Source organism: Barbus barbus, assembly GCF_936440315.1.
Source record: "Barbus barbus genome assembly, chromosome: 21".
Lineage (NCBI taxonomy): Eukaryota > Metazoa > Chordata > Actinopteri > Cypriniformes > Cyprinidae > Barbus > Barbus barbus.
The window spans coordinates 26,377,548-26,403,477 of record NC_136749.1 but is presented as its reverse complement, the minus strand read 5'-3'; the positions used below and the strand labels follow the sequence as shown (position 1 = coordinate 26,403,477).

At 36.7% G+C, this 25,930-nt stretch overlaps 2 protein-coding genes across 3 annotated transcripts in view; both read right to left on the bottom strand.

The window, feature by feature from the left end:
• Nucleotides 1-1,501: 1,501 nt before the first annotated feature.
• On the bottom strand, nt 1,502-18,255 carry smg5 (SMG5 nonsense mediated mRNA decay factor). 2 transcript variants are annotated; one of them, XM_079445217.1, is made up of 22 exons: nt 17,854-18,253; nt 16,894-16,992; nt 16,572-16,695; nt 16,326-16,482; nt 15,544-15,633; nt 15,340-15,429; nt 15,073-15,151; nt 14,759-14,884; nt 13,705-13,773; nt 13,419-13,630; nt 12,287-12,424; nt 11,180-12,031; nt 10,237-10,406; nt 10,050-10,125; nt 9,777-9,952; nt 8,691-8,849; nt 6,636-6,695; nt 6,359-6,518; nt 5,170-5,260; nt 4,915-4,989; nt 4,660-4,798; nt 1,502-2,613 (listed from the first exon to the last, which is right to left on the bottom strand). In XM_079445217.1, exons 1-22 carry the CDS (start codon nt 17,916-17,918, stop codon nt 2,530-2,532), a joined length of 3,291 nt encoding a protein of 1,096 aa, XP_079301343.1. In that variant the 5' UTR covers nt 17,919-18,253; the 3' UTR covers nt 1,502-2,529. The 2 variants fall into 2 exon arrangements, with proteins under 2 accessions (XP_079301343.1, XP_079301344.1); XM_079445218.1 differs by having other exon boundaries at nt 1,510-2,712; nt 17,854-18,255.
• A 5,840-nt stretch (nt 18,256-24,095) lies between these two features.
• syngap1b (synaptic Ras GTPase activating protein 1b) overlaps nt 24,096-25,930 on the bottom strand; it is an 88,459-nt gene continuing 86,624 nt past the window's right edge. The window contains 1 exon segment of the mRNA XM_079444231.1: nt 24,096-24,670. Coding sequence (XP_079300357.1) covers nt 24,377-24,670 — 294 coding nt within the window. The 3' untranslated portion in view covers nt 24,096-24,376.

The following is a 25,930-nucleotide window of genomic DNA, read 5'->3' as shown; positions in this document are numbered from 1 at the left end:
AAAATTAAAATTTTGTTTAGGTACAATAATAATAATGTATTTTAAAATTATATTTAAGGTGAAAGACACTTGGTTTAGGTACAAGAAATTAACTAAATTATTATTATTATATTTAATAAAAATTAAAATTGTTTTTTATTAAAAAATTATGTTAGGTGAAAGACAAATAATGAACTGAAACAAATATTGTATAGACCATTTGTACTGATTCTGTTGTGGTATCATCATCTTCTCATCCTCCCTTCCACTGAAATCCCAGAGTAAATTTGGTCATCGGACCAGACTGCAAATCATTCTCCCCAATAAGTGGGGCAAAGCCGGGCATTCTTTGACACTGGCTGGGGTCTTTGCCAGAGAACAGGCCATAATGCCACAATGAGATCTCGGCAGAGGGCCCAGAGCGGCTGGGGCACGAGACACTGAATATAGTTGAATGAGGACACAGAGACCTACTTACACCAGCTAGATACTGAGAGACAGACCCCGTAAGAACGAGAAGGACTGGGGTATGGCGTATTTGCTGCTAGAAATCCCCTGGTACTTTTATGGTATCCCATCACAAATTACACTTTTTTTTTTTTGTAGTAGTAGGAACTAAAACTTTAGTCCAGTCCCAAACTAACTAGCATCTGCTGATTGATAAAGTAGTACTAATTAATTCAGATTAACTTAGTCAATTAGACCTGCAAACTCATTGTAACCATGCTTTTTACATTATATTGTGATGTTTACATAATTTACATTGTACTTAATGTTTATTACTAGAACATAATATATACTAATAATTTCTATATAGTTTTATTTTAGTATCATTGATATACTATTATTGGATTTTGAATTACATCTTTTATATTTTCTGTTTTCATTCAATTTGTTTTAAAGTTTTAGTGATTTTTTTAGTCTTTATTTTTTTTTAAAGCATGTCTATACAGTTTAAGTTTTATTTATTTTATAATGTTATACTTAAACTGAGAAATAAAAAGGAGAAATGTTGGTAAGTTTTTTACTTTTATTTCAGTAAATGTTTGATGGCAGTTAATTTGATTTAACTTAATGATTAAAAAAAAAAAATTGGTTTTAGTTGTAGTTAATAAACCTGGTTTGTGGTCAGGTGTTTTGAAAGTAATTAATTCTTATATCCAGCAAGGATGAATTAAATTGATTAAAAGTAACACTACAATTTTTCAACACTGTTTTCAACATTAATAATATTATGTATTAATCAATCATGTTTCTTCACCAAAATTCAGCTTTTGTCATCACAAGAATAAATTGCATTTTAAAATATAAACACTTCAAGCTTCTATTTTTTTTTTTTTTAATTGAGTATTTAACTTTTTTCAAAGATAATTTTAAAAATAATAATAATCCTGTGGACTTTCAAACATTTTCTGAAGGTAAAGAACCTTCTTTCACAAACCATTTGCTAAAATAAAATAAAGTGACTTACATTTTTGATGGCACTCAAATTCACATGAATTTAACCACGACAGAAACAAAAGCCTTTTTAAACGAAATCATTTTATTGTTTAATGCACTGCCTCACACGTACATTGGATTCCTTTGCGTTGTGCAATATGGGACAATTACTATGAGAACGTGATGGCAAATGACTACGACTGGGACTAGATTTGCTGAGTCGTAATCTCATGTTGAGAGTACAGCAGAAACACTTCCACATCCGTCAGCACAGCAGAGTGTGAGCGGAGTCAGATGATGTCTGCGACTGCAAGCCGCTTAGATCTCTACACACATCCTCATTCCTGTGTTCAGCACAGCATACAAAGGCAATACCACATACAAAAATAAAATCAAATAAAAGCAACCATTTGCCAGACTTCCTGCTAATACACATATAACACAATACATTAAATCACAAAGTTACACAGCAAAAAGAAAACAAAAACAAAAAAATACCAACAGTGGGGAAGCCACGTTAGAAAGAACAAATCATCAAAGAGAAGTGTACACCCTAAACCCTGAATCCTTCGTGACCCTAGGAGTCAAGGGTAAATGCTAGACGGGATGATTTCTGTTCTGTGCTCACCGCCACGGTCAAACACAGACATCCATGTAGCAGTGCAACCCCATGACCGTAGCCAGAAGACGAAAATAAAAAAGAATCCAAAAACATTTTTCTATATATTTTGATGTATGGGTTTGTTTTTGATGTATATGCACATGAATGTTCGTTTCTCTCTCTCAAAACATATACAGTCATTTCATCAGTATATATGCCTGGTTATGGCACACCAGGGGCACTTAAACTGAGTGATTTCACCCCGTAGCTTCTTTTAACCCTACTGTGTCGGGGTTGAGGATGTTCCTCTGACTTCTCTTTTCTCCGAACACTTCCTGCACCATCCTTCCTTCTAACACTCCATCTTTTGAGTTTTTTTTCCTGGAGATGCAGATACAGACAGAGCAGTAAAGTGGGAGAGAGAGAGAGAGCGAGAGAGAGAGAGCGAGGGGGAGTGAGTGTGCGATCAGCCGAATGCCGAGCCGACCCCCTGCGTCCCACGCTGTCTCTCAGCCCATTTCTTTCCACTGCCGGTAGAAGTCGGTGATGTTCTTCAGCTCCATGCCTGCTGCTGCCACCGCCTGGACAGCCGCCTGCAGCCAGAGCAATGGACACAGTGTTAATGCAGCTTACAAACAATACTGCAATAACCCCAAGCCAGAAACATCTGGACGATCTAAATTCTGCTGCGTCTGGGTGGAGTTACAATGAATGTATGTTAGCTTTTCCATTAAGAAGCTACATTTTACAGCAAAAGTAGCAACACATGCCACATTGTATTTAGCATTTTTCAAAATAGATTTGGGAAGAATATACACTACCGTTCAACAGTTTGGGATCAGAGTTTTTTTAAGAAATTAATACTTTTATTCAGCAAAGATATGTTAAGTTGGGGGGAAAAAGTGATAGTAAAGACTTAAGTGATAGTGAAGTGATACTAAAGATTTAAATTTTGAATGAATGCTGTTCTTTTTAACTTTTACTGCTGAAAATTCAGCTTTGCCACCACAGGAATAAATTATATTTTGAAGTATTTTGAAATAGAAAACTGCTATTTAAGCAGCATTTATGAGCATAAAGAGACATCTTTAAAATACATATATTATAAATGTTTTATATATACAGTCATGGCCAAAAATATTCACCCTGGGTAAATATGATCAAAGGCGGCTGTGAAAATTAATCTGCATTGTTAATCCTTTTGATCTTTTATTTAAAAAAACCCCACAAAAATCTAACCTTTCATTAGATAATAAGAATTTAAAATGGGAGGAAATATCATTATGAAATAATGTTTTTCTCTAATACACATTGGCCACAATTAACGGCACCCTTTTATTCAATACTTTTTGAAACCTCCATTTGCCAGTTTAACAGATCTATAATACCTGATGAGGTTACAGAACACCTGTCAAGAGATCAGAGACCATTCCTTCATCCAGAATATCTCCAGATCCTTCAGATTCCCAGCTCCATGACGGTGCTTCTTCTCTTCAGTTCACCTCACTCATTTTCTACAGGGTTCAGGTCGGAGGACTGGCCATAGCAGAAGCTTGGTTTTGTGCTCAGTGACCCATTTTTGTGTTGTTTTTGAGTTGTGTTTGGATTATTGTCCGGTTGGAAGATCCAAACATGGCCCATTATAAGATTTCTAACAGAGTCAGTCACTTGTTGATTTTTTTATCTAAACAAGGACCTCCAGCAGAAATATAGGCTCACAACATCAAAAATACAGCAGTATATTTCATTGTACACATGGGGTACTTTTTATCCCATCTTGAGTGTTTGCTGCTAAAAAGCTCATTTTTTAGTTTCATCTGACCATAGAAGCCAGTCCCATTTGAAGTTCCAGTCGTGTCTGACAACTGAATATGCTGGAGTTTGTTTTTGGATGAGCAAGGAGAATTTTTCTTGAAACCCTCCCAAACAATATGTGGTGATGTAGGTGCTCAACTGTTTCAACTCAACTGGATGATCAGATCAGATCTCTGTGTGGAGCACTGGCTGTTGTCAGAATCCTTGTGCAAACAAAAATCTCACTGGACTATTACAATTAATGGCAAAATTAATGTTTGGAAATGTAAACTGATATTTCCTACTGACACACTACAGCAAAAGATAGAAATAGCAGACTTAAAACCATTTTTTAGCAGGTGAAAACACTAGTGTTCTAATCATTTTGGCCACTACTGTGTACATATGCATGACTAAGGCTGCATTTATTTGGAATACAAATTTTGAAACATTTAAAATACAGAACTGTTTTGAATTAAAATGACTGTTTTCTATTTGAATAGACCTTAAAATGTAATTTATTCCTGTGATGCAAAGCTGAATTTCAGCATCATTACTGCAGTCTTCAGTGTCATATGATCCTTCTAAAGTCATTCTAATATGCTTATTTGCTGAAGAAATAATTTTGTGGAAACTGATAGGCTGGTTCAGGAATCTTTCATGAATACAAAGTTCGAAAGAATGTCATTTTATAGAGATCTTTTGTAACTTCAAAGATCTTTGCTGTCACTTTTGATAAATTTAAAGAGAATTAAAAAAAATCTCATATGTTATAAGATTCTACAATATGACACTATTATGATCGTAAAATCTTATTTTCTGCAGTCTGCTAATGCCCGACTGACCTTCATGGAAGCTGATCTTTCAGTCAGCTCCTCTAGTGAGTGTCCAGTCAGAATGGTCACCATGCCAGCGATGTCTTCGTCTCCACTGCTCTGAGATCCCGTCAGCTGGCGACAGCTGTCCACCATCTTATACAGGTGCCTGTCAACAGGAACAATCAGAGTTGAGACAGCGTCTGCAGAAAACCCTACAGGACTTCATGACTGCAGTCAAAATCACTCTGCTCTCCAACAGAAAGTGAAGATGATGTAGCTTACCAGGCTTCAATGTCCTGTCGTTTTAATTTGTCCCTCTCAAAGCTTCTTCCTGTCTCTTTCTGGCAGCGGATGTACCTGTTACACAATAAGTGAGAATAAAAGCTCAAGCGTGAAACATTAAACCGTAGACTTTATCAATAGTGCCGTCTCAAATTCAAATGCATGTTAGAATCAGACTTGTTCTACAGGTCTACAGTTTGGAAGAGTTTTATAATACCAGTATCGCTAAAACTCACTGCGGAGCTCAAGACGTACCTGTTCCCCTTCCGGAACTCTGTCTCAAGGAATCTGATTCCATCTCTCGCTCCAGAGTTCTCTTTCTTCAGCAAATCCAGACCATCAATCACTGCAAGAGATCAGAAATTCATCTCAGTCAAGCAATTTGTACAAACATCCATTGATTGATCATTCCTGGCACACGTTCTGTACAAAAAGTCCATATTTTTCATTACATTTTAGGTACAAACTGGAGAGTTCAGATCTGAAATAATTTAAAGTGCAGCGATTAAAATGAACTAATGTAAACGTTCTGTAGCCAATCAAAAATATTGGCAAATTAAGTCACAAGGCTGCCATACAACTGTCAAGTATATATGCCAAGACGATTCACAGGGCCCCCACTCTTTTTGACTGATGAATTTCCTATTCCATGACCTTCAGTTTCTAGAGTGAAGAAGGATTTCTAAAAATCATCGAGTCAGACCGACATACTAATGAAACATTCAGAATGATTTGTGAACCGGTTTGTGGTGTGTTATTTTAGTATTGTTTATATGATATTATAGTATTTATTAATATTTTGAATTAGCCTATATTTTTATAGTATCTGTTATTTTCATTTTAGTAATTTTGTTATGCGTTTTGGCTTTATGAATAAAAAAAATAAAAAAATAAATCGATACGGCTTTTATTTATTTTTATTTCAGTAATTTTACTACATCATAAGCACCCATTTCAAATTTTTACGTTTTTCATAAAATATAAAACAAATATTTTATTTCAGCTTGCATACAATAACTAGCAGTGTTATTTTAGTATTATTTATATACTAATGTATTTTTACTAGTATTTTAGATTTGCTTATATTTCAATTATTTATTGTCAGTAATTGTATGTGCTTATCGTTTTTATTAGTTAGTATTTCAATACAGCTTTATTTTTTTTTTTTATTCCAATTTTAGTAATTCTAGTACTTTAAAATAATTATTTTCTAATTTTATTTCAAGTCTAAATTTTTCATCAAATATTTTATTTCAGCTTTAAACATCAAAAATGATCAGCAGAGTATAGCCAGATAAACATGTGTTCACTATAGAAATTTTAATTAAGATTGCATGACATTTCCAGACTAGAAAAGCACCATTTTTAAATCCCCTGCCATTTCCAGATTTCCCACAATTGTGGAAACTCTCATTAGGAGATGGGAGGAGACACGCGGGCAGACCTGTGCGTGGGATGATGATGATGAAGCAGCCACTGGCAGCCAGCTGTCTGAGCAGCCCCAGGTGCTGGCAGAGAACTGCGGTATCTGGCACCAGATAAGGAGACATGGAGGACTGCGCTTTGGGCTGCTGCAGACTGCCCTCCAGCTGAGAGACCTCCAACTGCAGACAGAGGAAATGCTTCATTACTGCGTACATTAATTGAGAACATTTGGATAAATGTTGTGTGCAAGATGTGCATTAATAAAAGTTAAAAATAATCCCAACAGCTGGTCTGACCTGTAGGCGCAGCTGGGCCATATCTCTCATGAGCCGGTTTCTGCGCGCTTCCTCCTCCGCCTGTGTACAAGTCGAGGCAAGGTCAATATAACCTCTGTGTAACCTCAAAACATGACTCAGAGTTTACCCTCAGTAAACACAAGGTGTGAATAAGCAGCTAAATATATTTTTGCCCATAATAAAGAAGGGAAAAACACAAGAGTAGTATACTGTAAACAGACAGACACATACATAAAAAGATCACTGTTGGTTTACACCTATGTTTTGTGCATTTTCTTTTTCTAAAGAATACCTTAAAGTGCCCTTAAAGAGATTCATGATTAAACCACAGATATATTTAAACTTACAATTCTGGGAAGAGAACTACAAAAAGGACACCTTGCTGTTTCACATATTCATTTCACTCCAAAGGAAAAAACACGAGAGAGAGGGAAAATGTAAGGACTGAAGTGTTCTTCTTCAGTAAATTTTAATATGGTTTTAGAGATTAATTTTATTTGCATACTGGTTAACCATAAGATTAACCACGCTCCTGCACGTTTCTTGTTTTCTATACAAGATTTTTATAAATAGATTAATGCTTTTATTAATCAAAGATGCATTAAATTGATCAAACTGACAATAATAATGAAAAAAACTTTTATATTGTTAAAAAAAGAATCTCATTTCAAATAAATGATGCTCTTTTGAACTTTATATTCAACAAACAGTCCTGGAAACAACCGCATCATTGTTTCCACAAAAATATTAAGAAGCACAACACTGATAAAAATAAATGTTTCTTGATCAAATCAGCATATTAGAATGATTTCTGAAGGTTTATGTGACACTAAAGTCTGGAGTAATGATGCTGAAAATGTAGTTTTGAAACCATAGAAATAAAATACATTTTTAAATATATTTAAATAGAAAACAGTTATTTTAATTGTACAATTTTTTTTAAATATTACTTTTTTACTGTATGGTTGATAAAATAAATGCATCTTCTGTAAGCATAAGAGACTTTTAAAATCAATAAAAATAAAAACCTCAAATAGCTGGTCTAACCTATAGAGGCGGAGACCGACAAACAGAAATGTCTGAAGAACTTTTTAGTCATTATGTCTTATAGACTAAAATGTCTGTTATGACTAAAGCAGGATCAATAATGCGGGCCAAAATGGACTGATAACCTACCGCTGCTATCCAGCATTTTAAAACCCTCCACGAGTTCTGTGTTCATCTTTGGATCTGCACAATGTTACATTTTTTGCATTAAAAACAATGACTATTGCCTAAAGTCTGCATGATTCACGTGTATAAACTCCCACTAACCTCACCTGAATGCCAAAAGATGGTTTCAGGTTAGATCTAACACTATGTGATATTTAAAAATCTAAATTAAGAGGACAACTGGATGTGAGTGTTATGATGTTGGTCGAATGCCAGAAATTGTGTATCTGTAGGATAGACTAAAACCAACAGAAACCGCTTCTGAAAATCATGCAGAACTCTCAAACTCTGAGCTTGTTTAACAGCAGGGACACATAGTTCATGCTGATTGCAGTGCTCGTGCTGTAGTGGCGTCTTGTGAGAGACCTGCGCCTTTCACTGCAGCCTTATTCCATGAGCTTGTCATGGACTGCCAGACATTCTTTTCATTTGCAGACCCTGAAGGTTTTCATGAAATTGTACCAGAAAGAGCCGCCTCTTTACCGGCACAGCAAGGTGGCACTTCAACCATCATTTGTTCTACCCGTAAGGGCTGCGTGGTTGCTTGGCAACATAAGGCTCTCAAGCAAAAGCTCACAAATGTGGTGAGGTTTTATGAAAAAGCCTTGTTTTCTTAACTGTGTGGACCCTATCATTTAGATGCACTTTTCCGTGACTATTTCTGCAAGGATTTATGTGGTAAGCCTATTGAAATCCCCAACTGAGCCGATGTATCTGAACACACGAAAGAGATCAGCTGACTTAATGTTTCAAGAGTGCAAATCAATACAGAGCTGTTATTGTTCCACTAATAGTTTGGTTTTATGTCTGTCTTTCATTACTATTCAATCTCACGTCTTTTACCATGCGGAACTGGGCCTTGGCCTGTTGAACCAGGTTGTCCTGCTCTGATTGGCTGATGCTGGTGAAGATGCCCGCCTCCGGGTTGAAGTGCAACACGTTGCCTTGGAGATTTGTGAGGAAGTGACCAAAGCTACGAATGCAGCACAAGCGCACCACACACTGGACAGCATGGAGAAAAAGAGACATAAAGAAGGAACATGAGAGAATGCAAAAGACATGAATGTTATATACTTATGTAATATGTAATGTAGTAAAATCCTCTGCATTGTAACTGGCTGAAAACAAGTACTCGATTTTGACTGAACAAATATTACTGTGCATAATGATAGTGAAGTAGGGATGAATGAGAATACTAAGAAATGTAAGGATTACAATTGTTTTAGTACTTTGGAGGAAGCACCAAACAATTCTAATTCTATTATAATATATTAACTTTTTTTTGGTTAATATATACACTATCGCTCAAAATATTGGAGTGGGTAAAACTTTAATGTTTTTGAAGAAAGTCTTAGCACACCCAGGCTGCATTTATTTGATAAAATATACAGTAAAAACAGCAACATTGCAAAATATTATTACAATTTAAAATAACTGTTTTCTATTTAAATATATTTAAAAATCTATTTTATTTCTATGGTTGCAAAACTACATTTTCAGCATCATTACTCCAGACTTTAGTGTCACATAATCCTTCAGAAATCATTATAATGCTGATTTGATGCTCAAGAAACATTACTTATTACCAATGTTGAGAACGGTTCGGCTACAAAAAAATTATTAAATTAATTTAAAAAAAAATTTTTTTAAGTATCGTTCATTAGAGTTAAGACTTGAATTCAAGTAAAATGTAGTAAAAACCTAGTTATCAGTAAGGTTTTGGTTTCCACACATTTTTTACTAAATGAAAACAAGCAAGAAAGATACATGAAACATGTGATTTAAGTGTATTGTATATAGTAATGCATGTGATGAAACAAACGAATTGTTGAAGACTTAAAATGAAAATAGTGAAAGTGCAGATGTCACACAAATTCTTGAAGAACATGAGAGGACATCAGCACATAAGGAGGCAAGTGTGAGGGATACCTCATCCAGAGGGGTAAGAGGGGGTCTCTGGCTAGTGAAGTCCAGGCGTCGATGGGCTACACTGAGGGCAGGAAGGTGGTGGAGGGCCAAATCCTCTGGCAGCAGCAGTGTCTGGACCAAACCAGGCTGCTCACACTCATTCAGCAGTTCTGTTACATCCTTATTCAGACCTAAATCTGCAATAGAACCAGGGAAAAGATCTTTTTACTTACTAATTTAAATATTTTTTTTAATCTATTAATAATTGAGTTTTTATAAACTGATTTCTCACACCTGTTTCTAACATCTTGCTTCCATCAGGAAGCAAATTAAGCAGCACTGAGAGTCTGTTCCACAAGCTCTGAGAACTCTGTTTGGGCAGAGACCAAAGACCAAGATGTATACAAAACAGTAGCTAAGCAAATAAATTATTATGCTGTTTATACTCTGGTAAAATGCACAATTTTAGATTCCCATGTACCTGAGCGCACATGAGGATGATATCAGTGTTCGTCCTCAGCCAATCCAAGAAGACCTTCACCACCTGGATGAGACCCTGATTGGTCAGAATCTCCAGTCGCTCAGAAAGGGTTTTCTCACTGTGGATCGAATGGTTGCTGTGTTCACTGCCCTCAGAATCAGAGTCAGGATCTGTATATGACAAAGATATCAGATATTCTTAGCTATATAAGTAAGACTAACTATGCACTTCCTGAAGGAAATAACAGTGCTTGAAAGGCAGTGTAACAGTATAATGTTAAGGTTTTAAGGTCATTTCAAGTTTTAGGAAATGTTACATCAGAGTTTTAAACTTCAAATTTCTTAAACATTATACACTACCGTTCAAAGGTTTGGGGTCAGTAAGATTTTTTTTAAAGAAGTTCTTTCTTTTATTAAGAAAGGATGCATTAAATTAAACAAAAGTGACAGGAAATACATTTATATTGTTCTATATAACTTGTATTTAAAATAATTTTTTTAATACTTTATTCATCAAAGCAGTGCAACTGTTTCCCGCATTGATAATAAAAAGAAATCTTAATATATAGCACATATTAAAATAATCTTAATAATAAGAAATTTCTCATGCACCAAATCAGCATATTAGAATGATTTCTGAAGGAACGTGACACTGAAGACTGGAGAAATGGCTGTTGAAAATTCAGCTCTGCATCACAGGAATAAATTACATTTTAAAATACAGTAAAACAGAAAACAGTTATTTTACATTGTAAAAATATCTGACAGCATTACTGTTTTTTTTTTTTTTTTTTTTTTATCAAATAAATGCAATCTTGGAGCATAAGAGACTTTTTACTGGACTTCAACTTTTAAACGGTGATGTAAAGCATAAAAAGTACTTTAATTGACTGAAATAATGTGCAAAAATAGTCTAATTTGGAGAAAACTCAAAAATCACTTACTTGTCAGCAATGTACCATTGTCATTGGTTCCATTAGCAATCTCTGGACTCATGTTTCTTGATATTTCTTCAGCAGGAGGTGTGGCTTCTTGCACTGGGGCGGGGTTTGAGTCTGGGGCAGGGTTAGTGGTAGCTGCAGGGCGGAGCAGTACATTGCTAAAGGTGGGGGCGAGTCGAAAGCAGCGTTTGGCTTGGAAGAGCTGAGAGGACATGGCCTGCAGGTTGCTGCTGATGCTGACGTCATTAGACACTAAGGGGCCGTTGGTTACTGGAGGTGTAGAGTTTTCCTCCCTAGATGGCTGCGGTTGCACATCTTCCTCTTGTTGTTGCTGCTGCAGTTGTTGTGGTGCATGCTCAGCATCCTCCATGTCTTCAAGGTCCGAACGAGATTCCTGACTGTTCATGTCAGAGTCTGTCTCGACGTCAAAAGCCGTGCCGCCCTCGTCCTCCTCTGAACCGGTTTCCCAGCTGCCATCCTCTGGAAGCGGTCCCCTCCTCCCTTCCCTCCCTAAAGAGTTCATCTGGACCCTAGCAGCTCCTAGACCATCGACCGGACCGCCGCCTTCCTCATCCTCTTCTTCGTCACTCTCAAATCCTTCGCTCAGGTCACTCTCGTCCTCCTTGTGAGCGCAGCGTCTGCGGCGAAGCATGGAGAGCCGTGAGAACTTCCGCTTCTGTTTTTGCGCCTCCTCAGCTGATCTTTTCTTCTCCAGGCTTTTCTTTGTCCCTGTTGTCCTTCCGTTCCCCTTAGGCTCCTTCTCCTCATCTTCATCATCTTCCTCTAGGGAGCCGTTCTGCAGGGTTCTCTCCTTTGAGAGAGCAACACTACCGTGATCTCTGGCATCAGCATCATCTACAAACAAATGCATCACAATGGGAAAGTTAGCTTTAAGTGGTAAAAAATCTGAAACAAAAGCTTTTCCAAATCCTAGTGAGCTGCCTAACTAGAAAGCATCATAAGGCATCATAGGTGCTTCATAACAAAAACATTATGGTGCTTTCTAAGAAACCTAACTTCGCTGAAAATCTAAGGAAGCACTAAATATTTTCTTCACAGATACGACAACTTCTGTCAAAATGACGTAGAAGCGAAACAAAGTATCCATACCAGTATTATCAGTGTGCAGGGGTGGGACATCACGCTCTCCCTCCTCCAGTTCAGCTTGCAGTCGAATGTTGACATGATTGACCAAATGGGAGAACAGAGCCAACGTGAAAGCAATGGAGGCACTGTACTGCTTTGAAGCTAGAATTGAATTGAAAACAGTTGCACAGATGAGTTAGTACTTTATTTGCAAATAAAACACATTAAACAAGAACTGTGCTTTTAATGCTTCCAACAGATCCCTAAATGGGCATTAAATTGAAAGATATTTTATTTTTTAGATATCCTAACTTTTCCAAGGATGGAAAACAATTTTAAAATACCCTGATATTTCCAGGTTTTGCATAGTATAGCATATTTCCACCTAATATGGTTATTTAAATTTTGACTTTATATCTACTTGTCATTAAGTCATTTTACACACACTATATTAATAAATAAATATATAAATAAATGAATAGAGAGAGAGAGAGAGAGAGAGAGAGAGAGAGAGAGAGAGCGTTACCTAAAGCAAACTATCAAAAAAAGTTTTCATTAACTGAAATAAAGTTGAAATAAAATAACACAAAAAATATAGATAAAACCTCGGGAATGAACTGAAATAAAAATGACAAATTATTAAAACCGAAATAAATAAAGATAAATAAAGCACATAACAAAACTAAATATTTAATTAAAATGTAAACATAAAATCTAATTAAAATTTTTAATAAATACTATAAAAGTACATAAATAACACTAAAACTACACTAATATATATGTCATAGTTGAAAAACAGTGGTGGTCCACTAGTCCTAAGCATGTTTCTAACCACAACATGTTCCAAACTAAAGATATTAAGTATATCTAATATAAATAGGTATTTTTCACTTATCCTTTACAGTGTTGTATCTGGTCAGGATGCAGTCTAAATGTCTAAATATTACCAGGAAACTGAGCTTGCTGCCTGATGTATCGAAATCAAAGTAGGCCTGAAGCGACACACAACTGCCATTCCAAATAAAAAGAATTAGCTTGAAGCCAGCACTATTTTTAGACTGGTGAAGTGAATGCAATGTAACATAATTAATGACATAACGGCATTGCGTAAAATGAGCAGCAGATGTTGTGATCAATTCTTTGGGTCCATACTTACCCCCTCTCTTCAAACTGTGCACCACCATAAGGCAAGTCACCACCATCTTGAATATGAGGCTGTCAGGAAGCACAGAGCAGACTGAGTCGTGCTCTTCCTCCTCCTCGCTGGCTGTCTGGCTGCCGTGAGCAGGAAGGGGGAGGTAGAACAGCACCAGGTTAAAGTCTTCCAGCACAGACTGGCACAGTGACGTCAGCTCCGTCTCCATCAGACTGAAGAGGTGACAAGATATTAGTCAAACTGATTTGATTCTCAAATGATATCTTTCAGGAGGTGATGCGCTCACCTGTTCTTGGGCTGCAGCAGACTCTGCAAATACATGAAGCTCACCAGCAGTCTTTTGATGTCTTTTGACCTGAAGCAAGAATTACCTAATTAATGTGAGTGCTACTTTCCCATGCTAGTCTACACCATGATGTTAGAACGCTTTATGGTATGGTTTCCAGGTCAATGCTGAGTGCTTTATATTGAGTACTGTTAGGTGCTGTTTACTGATTCCATCACTAAGTCTTTACAATATTCTAGACGGATAAGGGGCTGTATTACAATTGTAAACATTACATTATTAAACTTCCTATCTTAATTCTTGACTTAAGGTTCGAAACCGTTTGATTTCCTAAGTGTTACAAATTACAGTGGTTACTAAACAGACAGGACAGGATTATGAGTTAAGATGAGCCAATATAGAAATCCTGGCAAGGGTGTGTCCCGTAAAAATGGCCCATATGGTCACCCTATGTTTAATACATAGGGATAAGAGTAAAATATGAACAATAATAGTAGTGATACCTATCTAAGACAGTACCACTAATAACATTTTATAATAATAAAAAACTGAAATAATAAAAACGCAACATTTATTTGGTTTGATACACAAATACAAGTCATTAATAGTTAACTTGAAATAAAATTGATCCTATTTACTTTTATTAATGCACATCTTAATGTGTTTGATCCATGAGTGCGTGATACATGTTCCCCCCAAAAAAACTACCTTGTCATTTCTTGTCCTCTGAAAGAAATGATAGTCAGTTTCACTCAGAAATACCATCAGATTATTCTTAAAATTTAAAAGTAAAAAAAAAAATGAATCAAGGATTGAATATTTATTTATCTTTATTTTCTTCCTCAACAGCAAATGTTTTTTAATACTTATGCAATCACAAAAATAATTGCAGTTAACTTAATATTATAGGTTATATTTGAATATTGTGTTGAACAATGGAAAGCAAGTCGAAAGGGTTGAGAACCTGATTTAGATAACAGGAACACACTGAACATATTTCAAAAACACTCCTCCATCCTGTCTTTTATATGTATATAAAAGAGAGCGAACACACCTCTGGCGTGATGGTGAAAGTTTTTTCACCTCTTGTTTCTTCACCTGGTGGTACATCTTGGCTGCCTTGTCAAACAGACGCTTTAAATTCCCATAAGCACCATCGAAGGGAGTCTCCGACTGAATACTATTCAACAGGAAAAAACAGTCCGTTATGTTCATGCAGCGTTATCAGATTCTTCGAACACTAGTCATACAAAACTGTAATGCTACTTTTCAAAAGGGAAAGAAAAGGATTGTCATTAAACAGTCCTGTAATACTGCTGTATCCATTTATTCTCCATTTAAATATGATGCAGTTCTCAGATGCCTTACCAGCGCAAGTAGTAGTAAGTGGCCTCCACATTATAAAATTTACTTCCAGCAAGCGTACCCAGCTGATTAAACGGCATGCCTGTAAAAGACAACAAAACATTTCCTCAATGCAATAACATGAAAGTCAAACAAAATAAAAAAATAACAAGGAATCCATTAAATGTTCATTAAAATTCACAGTTTAACAGACAAAATCATAAAATGCATGCTCTCTGATGCCAGGAAAAGGTGCTGTAGGGAGGATGTGAGAAGCAAGGACTCGCTCACCGACATGAGGTGCGACAGACAAGGCCTGGTGATAAAAGCGCTCCGCCAGCTGCTCTGCCTCCACTCCCGCCAGTTCATTTTGGTACCGCGCTTCACATAAACATTAAACGAGTTTGATTTCAGATTATGTGAACATAATATCACCCTGCCAGAGAAAGATTTGAGAGGCTGATTTGATAAAATATCAAGTGAGAACACACTTACCGAGATCTCCCAAGTACACAAGGCATCTGTGACAAGCCATCTGGGCCCACTCCATCTCTTTAGGGGTGGCTGAGACTGGTTTCTTACGACCTGCAGTCATTAATCACAGAAAGATTATCCAATGTATGGTTCATTCAGCAAATGCTAAAACATGATAGTCAGACAGCATATATTATGGAATCCCAGAGATTTTGCTATTTGGTATTCCTACATTTTTGGACCGATAAACTTTTCCATGACTTCTACAGTCAATTGTGACAACTCGATACCAATTTTTCATTATCCTTAATGCATTTCCATAACTTTATCAGGTCTAGAAACCACAATTTTTGACATCTCTGATATTTTCAAGTTCTCCATGACTGTGGGTTCTCTGGCTGTTCTGTTTATATGGTAGACATATTTACAATGAAGGCTAGTAAATGACAATTGCTTTGATGGATAATTATGCCTTTATTGGGTTCCCAAATCATTTGATCAGTGAATCTCCATGGATTATTGTTATTACTTCATAGAGATTAAACTCACAAAGAGCAATTACTATTCAATTAAATAAAAATCACATTTAAGAATAAAAAAAATAATAATTACTATAGATTTCTTTACATAATATTATTTTCTATTAACATTATAAAAAAAATAGCACTGATATAAATAATAATTTATTTATATTATTATATTTTCATTTTAATTAGAAATATTTAAGATTTATTTTAAATTCCCCCAGTTTTCCATGACTTTAGGAACGCTGCATTTAATATGCATATGGAAGCATGTCTCACCGATGAGTGGGTCGGTGACGTGTGTCCAGTCGATGCAGTCCTGTAACTCCAGCTGATAGTGTGACTGGATGTAGAGCAGCAGGTGTTGAAAGAAGCCCACCCCAGCGATCAGATGGGTCCTGTAGGCGCACTCCAGAGCACTGCGGCTGTGAATATGCTGCGAAGAGAGGGAGGATTTCAGTCTGATGGCAAGTACAACAGCAAATAAGATTACTTTAAATCATGCAATGTGCTACGTGACTTTACCTTCTTGTTGGTCTTGATGACCTGAATGACCTCATAGTAGACCTTCCTCCACAGTAGCTCTTCTGCCTTGCGTCCATAGTCCACAGGGTGCAGGAACATCAGCTTTACACAAAGTTCCCGCAATCTGGTTAAAAAAAAATATAACAAAAAGAAAATAAGAAGCTGTGATATGTAAGTATATGGGAACATTAATGAATTGTTGTGTCATATACAGATGTGACAAGCGATAAAAGCTCTCTCTTCCGTGTAAATACAACATAGTCTGACCGATCATATTGCATTGTTCCTGATCAGGTTGCAGAGAGAATAAACTTGTGCTTACTTGTTCCTCAAACTGATATTCTCAGGTTTGAAGACCTCCCTATATGACGACTTGCTGCTGATTATAATATCCAACTTATGCACAGTTTCCACCACAGCCCTACATGAAACAAGAAATTATGAAAACATAGTTATATACGCCACATACTCACAGTATATTAAACTTTCATTCAACACTTTCACGTATTAATTTGAAAACTTCAATTATTGACTTCAGGGTTGATAATTAAAAAAAGAGGATGCGGATGTCATATTTTTTAAAATGTTAGTAACATTTCAAGATGAACATTTACTGGACTGAAGCATCTTGGGTTTACTTAAACATCAAAACATATTTTTTAGGGAAAAACTTAAAATGTGAGCATCAAAATTACATTACAAGCTACAATTTGATTGTACTTTACTTATACATATGCTCAGTTTGGGCCTCTGAATAAAATGTTTTTGAGATCCATATTCTCCTATATCACACTATATGAACCACAAAGGCTTAATGTATCAAATCTGATACCAATCTTTTTTAAATAATTTATTTTACATTTACTCTAAACGTTCAATAAACTGTTTCATTTTAAATGATTACATTATATGTCAGGCTTGTTATCAATCGTTAGGCGTGCAGATGCTTTAAATAGCTTCAATTCTCGTGCAATTCTGGTCTTTCATTCTTATATACACATATCTATCCTTTTAAAGAAACTAAAAAGAGACTCTCTAGACATAGACCATGAAGTAAATTTAGATATAATGGCTATAATTTGATGCCAGACATGCTAAATAATATAAGACTCCCAGATGAGACATTATGGACACGCAGAGGCTAAAAATGGCTAAGTGTCTCTCGTTTAGCAATTTACCTTTATGAATATGTTTTCCAACACTTCTGACCCACAAAAACATAAGATATACAAAGCATTACAGAGCTTTCCTGACATTACCGGCCTGCTGACAGCACTCTCACCTGTAAAGTCGTTTAATATGAAGCACTTTGGCCTCTGGCTCGCTGTCTTGACCGGGTCCGCTCATCCTAGCAGTGATAATGCGGCTGCTGTGGTCTATTTTCGTGTATCTTGTGTTGTTTCTGGTTCGTTCAGCTCCAGTTTAGCGCGCGGCTAACGTTAGCAGGCTAGCTAACTCACCTATTTCCTTCAAATTACAACTTGAACACAAACGCTGTCGTTCCTGACCTCCCCCGCCACCGGCCGCGATACCCATCCGTTTGAAAGCCGGTGTGTGTGTGCTGGTGTCGGTTCGGGTCAGCTGTCACATTTTGAAGGGGTTGTGTTTGTGTTGTTGTAGCTCATCATTCCGAGTGTCGCTCCGCGAGCGGCCATTTTTTCCCCCCTCCCACTGCACACAGTTCAGCTACCGCTGCAAGTATCGCGACAGTTGACAGATTCCTACACCGCCGCCACAAATCTCGCGAGAGTTTCCTGAGGTCAAGTTCTCGGTCAAATACGAGTCGCTGGTTTGACGGTCCTTTACAAAACTCAGAAATGTATTATGTTGTTAAGTTATAAGACGTATGTATAGAATTTATTCAAATTCTAAGAAGCCTTCTGAAATTTTGTCATTTGAATGTGGTTAAATCCAACTTGCCAGTTCATGTAGCTAGACATTTGTAATGTTTGTTCTTTAAGGTATCTTTTCTCACCACTGTCTAATGTAAATCACTTGATCAACCAAGTATATAAATCACTATATATTTTATAGTATTCTAAATAATAGATGTGTCTGAAGAGGCACACTGTAAGGCTTTTATGAATTGAAAGTGAAGTCAGATATGCAATTTCCCTCTAAAAGATGATCAAACATACCATTTAAGGTGTGAATTGCATATAAATGAGTAAATTTAAGGCCAATCTCACAATGAATGACCTCTAGAATATGACTGACCAGAGTCATAGTTTCTTAATGCAAAAAAAAATAAAAATCTTGTTTTACTGTCTAAGAAATTAATTCTATATTATTTAAATAAATCAAGATTTAAATTATATTAAACTACATTTATGCTGATTTCATTTTTTTTTTAAATATATGTATGCAGGCATTAAGCAGCTACAAATTAGATGCAGCCACAAACTGTTTAAAATAGGAATTTCATTCGAAATCTTCTCATCAGCCCCTCTTCTCTAGACAAGATTAACAGACAGACCATCTGGCATCACCTGGCAGCTGCATTTTTTAACATGTTTGACAAGACACAGCAATGCTGAAACCACAAGCTACCATTTTGTTTCCTTCCTTTCATCTTCTGCTTTGGCTGAAGATAATAATAAAGATGGGGTTTCTCCATTTGAGTAGATAAAGACCATAAGAACCTGGGAGTGGCATCAGTTATGTCAACTGTAACAACCTTTTTTTTGTTTTGTTTTTTACAGACAGACAGATAAAACACTAGATAGACAGACAGACAGATATATAGATAAAACACTAGATAGACAGACAGACAGACAGATATATAGATAAAACACTAGATAGACAGACAGACAGACAGACAGACAGACAGACAGATAAAACACTAGAAAGACAGACAGACAGACATAGATAAAACACTAGAAAGACAGACAGACAGACATAGATAAAACACTAGATAGACAGACAGACAGATAGATAGATAAAACACTAGATAGACAGACAGATAGATAGATAGATAAAACACTAGACAGACAGACAGATAGATAGATAGATAAAACACTAGATAGACAGACAGACAGACAGACAGATAGATAAAACACTAGATAGACAGACAGACAGACAGATATATAGATAAAACACTAGACAGACAGACAGACAGACAGACAGACAGACAGACAGACAGATAGATAGATAAAAAAACTCATTCTCACAATCATAACTGAATTCAATAAGAATTTATTTCTTTATTCATCTGTTTAATTGGTTTAATTTCTATAATTAGCCCACCCAAAAAATATAAATTCCGATTTATTCAAAAAGAAATGAAAGTCTTTAACAGTATTGAATAAACTTAAGAATGATGAAATGATAACAGCAGTCATTATATTATTACAATAATAATCATAATTCAATAACCAGAATATCAACATTCATAACATATCCAAAAACATTGGCAATACACTCTGACATACCACTCTTTATATTAATATAATATATACAAAAAGAAATAAAATTCCCAAGTGTCTGCCCTTTTCAAAAATGGAAATTTAGGGGCGGGGCTTATGGCTTGTCAAGAAAGATGACTGATTGGCTTATGGCTGACAGAGACCAACTGAAGTTTATTAGAAAGAGGCACATCATGGGAACTCCATTCATTTACAGGGGACAAAGAAGCGATTACTTGCATGGAAGAGTTGCTAGGCAAGTAATGAGCGAATAAAGCATCAGGCCATACAAAAGATCAGCAGAGTAAAATGGGGACGTCTTCTCACGAGATCGACCTTCTACAGTGATCCAAAAAAACCTCATCCGACGCACGGCACTGCATTGAAATCTAAAGCAAGTGGAGATGCAAAAGCTGCAAAGATTAGCAGGTGACCCATGTCTGGAAAAGCTGATATATGCAAACATATGTTAGGTATTAAGCCTATATATTTATGTACAAGCATTGCTTTGTCATCCAGAATCTGTTACAAAACACCTCAATCAGTGAGAAAATGAGTGCAAGCTTCGGACTGGCAAAACGCGTGGCGGACTCACGGCGATGCATTGTAGGTTTCAGACTGCGTACAATCAGCCTGAGCGAAAAGTGCTTCGAATAACTCCGCCGACGAGTCGCCAACGTGAGCTTTCATTCCCAAAAAGTTCTGTTATGCTTTTTCTTTTTCCAAAAGACAAATCGGTGTAAAAGAACACATTCTGTACACTGCATATACAAACATATCTTATGTACAAAATACATGTGTATATATATATATATATTTATATTTATATTATATAACCATCCATACATCCAGTATATACATAAAGACTGTACACACTCTATATACACACAGTCACCCACAGCATTATTTGACCTGCATGATCTCTCAACATTTATATTTTTGTCTAGTGGTGTAAAAAGGAAGCAGAGAAATGTCTGTGTTTCCCGGCTATAGCATCCAAACAAGGAAATAAAGTTCAATTTAAAACAGCAACGTGGCTTCGCAAAACTACCCACGATCCTACAAACGTGCAACTGCCAAATTTCGAAATAAGAGGATTCCACATCCAAACGGTGTCGTCCATAAAATCAAGAACTCCACAGCAAAACCAAAGAGAATTAAAAAGTAAAAGAATCCATCTTTCTTTCACATACAAAGGAGTCGGTGGGGATCCGGGACGTAGCAAAGTGTGGGAAGGGGGAGCAGGTAAAATAACAGGTTGTCGATTTTGCTTTGCAAAGAGATTGTCACATAAATTCACGGATCAAAAAACAAAAAAAGGATTATTTTCAGACTTTTCAAGTTCTTGTCTCACATTACCAGCATGTAAATACGTGATCTCATCCGGGTGAGGTCCAGTCAAAAAGTAGAAAACCACCAGGAAACAAAAGTTTGGATATATCCAGCCTCTTATCAAATCCGCTGAAGGACAAATCAGCGTCTCTTGAAAAAAAAAAAAAAAGGCTGTGCATATTCAGTTTCCCCAAAATAAAAGACATGATTGAGACACAGGCAGGCATGACAGGCAGAGCTAATGTGGCATATGAAGATCATAATGAGAAGAAGTAGAGGATTGTTCAATATCCTATATGTAGTTAGTAAAGAACCTAAAAAACAGCACCTTTGAGATTGATCTGATCCTAAGAACCTCTCCAGCTCTCTCAACGAACCACTGCGCTGCGTGCGACGTCATCTCTCGTGCCGCCAAGAGGCACGCAGAAGCCGTCTGGCAGACGTTAAGCATCCCAAATGGTCATCAAATTAAATTATATCAGAGAGAGGGTACGTCAGGGGAAGGGAACCTATATTTTCTCTTTGGATCGGCTCTGGCACTGGGTCAAAGCCTCAGTTTCTCCTCTGTCAACCAACTGAATCGCGTGACAGCGCCCTGGAATTAAAACCTGGCCAACCTGAAGAATGTCCAAGGTGAGGCCTCCAATTAGGTTCCAGATTGTCCTCCATGAAGCTTTGTGATTGGCTGGAGATGCAGGGAAAAGAGGAGGTGCTTGATGAGCCGCTGACCAATCACTGCTAATAATCTCAGAGAAGAAATGGACTAACTGCCAAAACAGGCAGTTCAACTTAAAATGATTTTTTTTTTTCTATCCAGTTTGCGTTAAACTGTGAGGCAATTGAAAGTTTACCTGAGTCATTCGATTCTGCGTCTGAGGTATATTCATGTCATGGCACATTTATCAGCTGATAACCCTGTTATCCCACTTTTTCTCAACCGCTTTTGGGACATAAAGAACATTGCCTGTTTATTATTACTAAATGGAGTAGAAGTCACTTAAAGATAGCCCTCGAAGCTCTTAAAAGCTAAAATGGCAATCAGTCCATTCTCCTCTCTAGTGCCTTCCCAATCTATAAATATTACAGTACAGCTCAGTGTTTTTATTGTGCAGTTACGACTTAAATCTTCTCGCTCTCATCTAGGCCAGCTGTATTAGTTTAGCTATGTTACATACAGAACTTGAGTATTTTACAATGCGACAACAAGGCAATCAACAATGAATTGGGTTACAAATGAATGACTGATATCAGCGAAGCCAAGTGAATGTCTTGAGTCTGTAGAAACATGACAATGAACCGATTAATCGTAAAACAAACAAAAACTGTAGTGAACGATGAGGAATACAATCAGTATCAGATGGCAGTGATACTCAAATGAGGAATATTTCTGTACAGTACATAAGATCTGATTATTTTACAAACCAAGTCTGTTATCTAACAAGATCTTCCCTAAAATGACCATTCAACACCACCGAAAACTACTTTAGAGATGCTTGAGCAACTTTAAAGTCAACATGAAAACAAAACGGACCCTGTTTACTTTTAACTTATATTCACAATTTCATAGCAGAGCTTAAACAGAAGGGTTTGATTTCCAGAAAATGTGTGAACTGATCAAATGAAAACTTTAAATGTAAGTTGCTTTGCATAAAAGCATCTGCCAATTCCATGAATGCAAATGTAATGATTATTTGGTGCGAGTCATTGTCTACTTTTACATTCTTAGTTGTCTTATTGATGCTTATTTGGTGCATGCTATTCTATATAAAAAACAGGGTTGTTTTCATTATCTTTTAACAAACTAATTTTCATAAAACATCACAAATCCCTTTTATTATTTAGCTACCAGAGTGCATTCTAGTATATAACACCCATTTTTACAATCCAATGAATTCCTAAAACTAAAAAAATAAAGTCTATTCTTTCCATTTTACTCAAAAATGTCACATTATGGAGGGAAAATTGGTCGACTTTCATGTTGACTTTAAGACCAAAAAACACAAAAAAGTTCTGCTTATTTGAAATATCAGCTCACTTCACATCACGTCCATTTTAAGGAAAACATTTCTGTATAAAAAAATACCTTACGACCACAACTGCATTCTGGCCTAGCTTCTTGTTTTAGTAATAACACAAAAGGTTTTTGACCTGACAGAGATCACCTCGCGCTCACCTCACGTTGCAGACACACTCTGAAAGAAATCGGCCTGTAAGGAGATAAATGGGAGGACGAAGACACATATGAACAGTTAGGACGATGAGAGAATGGGAGGCGGTGATGTGACACAGAGCAATGCTTTGAGAATCCATAGCACCAGTTAAATACACATAGGTTCTGAGATTGAGAAGAGAAAACATTGCACAAGTTCAGTCTAGTGAGGCAATTCAAAGACCACAAACACTTTCCAGACATTGTCCACAAAAAACCCGAGCCACTGTCGGACTCCAAAGCTTGACATTTTTCAACATTACATTGAGGCAGAAGAACACATCGATCTTTCCTAAGCGAGCAATCTCGAGAAGAGAGCGGCGTTTGCACAACCATTTCTGTAATTCTGCTGTAGTTATTCTTGCGTTCATTTGAAAACCCTGTCAGGAGATACAGAAAGGCACTAGGGAAGCCAGACGACATGACAGAATCCCCAAGACAAAGCTGGCATGTGTTCGTGAGTCACATTTCGACCTCTATACACTTCGAAACATACGTATAGTTTGTTTGCCCACCGTTCCCGGGGTCATTCATTCCCAGCTTCTTGGAATTTTTTTACACAATACGAGGGAGCTCAGTCAAAAAACCTGGAACCTGAATTGAGCACTTTCCAGTGTTATGGATGACTTGTGGTGGCAGAGGTACTGTATGTGCAAGGGGCTTTTAACTTTGATCCAAAGAAAATGAGATTTTGGAATAACTTATTGGATCCAATGGAGAGCCCTTTTGTTTTGGATGGTGCAAGCAATGGTGTGTCCCGCCTCCCACTTGTCCTCAGTCTAATGCACAAAATAAAACAACCGCTGAAGCTTCATCCTTCAATGTGGATGACAAAGGAAGTGAGTTTTTTTTCGGAATTCCTAAAAATTTTCTCGGATTTGGTCAGCGTTGTTATTGACCTGCTCCCCCTCCGAACTTGCCCTCGATGCCGTTGCTGATTTTTGGTTGCCGGAGAGTTCTCCGTTCGGCCAGAGTTGTGCGTGAGGACGGGAATGAGGAGGGGAGGCTAACGGGAAGGACAAGATTCCATTCAGGGGGGATTGGGTGGAGGATTTGTCCGATTGGGAGACTCCGACAACGCCAGGAGCGCTGGTCAATTCTCCTCCAAAACTCACACCGGGGTCTGCTGAACCCAAGGCGGAAAGCTGCTTTTCCTAGCGAGACAGAGAGAGAGGGGAAAGGGGAGGAGAAGAGAGAGAGCAGGCGGAGGGATGGAATGATGGAGGGATGAAGATTTTCCGCAAAAAAATCAGCAAATGGAATGCAAAAGAGAGAAGTTCCCATGGCAAGAAGATCGATAGCGAAGTACAGAACAAGAAGATCAAAGCAAATGGAGGTCACGGGGTCAGAGTAAGAGGGAGAAAGAGAGATTTGAGGTGACGAGGGATTGGAAGAGCAGTAAAGGAGGAATAAAACAGAAGCATGAGTCGCATAGCAGAGGAATGAGAAATATCCATAGAATCGCTCAGGGAAAGAGGGTTAGACACAAAGAAAAGGAAGAGAGAGGGATGAGGAGGGAGTTACAAATCTGCTGTTGACACACGGGTTTTTGTGAGGTTGCACTGCAGAAGGCCAGAGTGGTTGTCAAAAACAGTGACACAGAACGATACAAGCCCTGGTTAGTGGATTATCTTTGGGAAATATTCTTAAAAAGGTGATTTTAAATGAGAAGAGCACTATTCATTGAGGTTAATTTGCATTAAAGGGGTCGTATCATACATTATTTAAAAAAAAACAATTTTTGACCAAAAATATATTTCATTTATAATTTATTGATTCTTATGATATTTTACATCCTCTTCCTTATGGAAGAATAAAGGTAGTTTTATTCAGTTGTCAAATATATAAAGTGGCAATGTATTAGCTTATTTGAATTTACACATCCAATACCCATACTTGTAACATTTGGTGCAAAAAATAAAATTAAATAAAAAATCTGGTTCAGAAATGAAATTTGCCATCTCCTACATTAATATTTATAACTTATTCTGTTAAAAAGGTAAGCAAGGATGCTTAAAATCGATCAAAGATGCCAGTAAAAACTTTTACTTTGTTATTCAGAAAGAATCCTGAAAAAAATGCATCAAAGTTTCTACAGAAATATTAAGCAACACAACTCTTGATAATAATAATAAGAACTGTTTCTTGAGCACCAAATCAGCATATTAGAATGATTTCTGAAGGATCATGTGACTAAAGACTGAAGTAATGATGCTGAAAATTCAGCTTTGCATCACAGGAATAAGTTAGATTTAAAATATATTAAATGAATTATATTTTTGGCTATTTTAAATTGTAATCATATTTTACAATATCACTGTCATTACTGTATTTTTAATCAAGTAAATGCAGCCTTGGTGAGAATAAGAGAACTTCTTTAAAAAAAAACATCTTACCGACCCTAAACTTCTGAA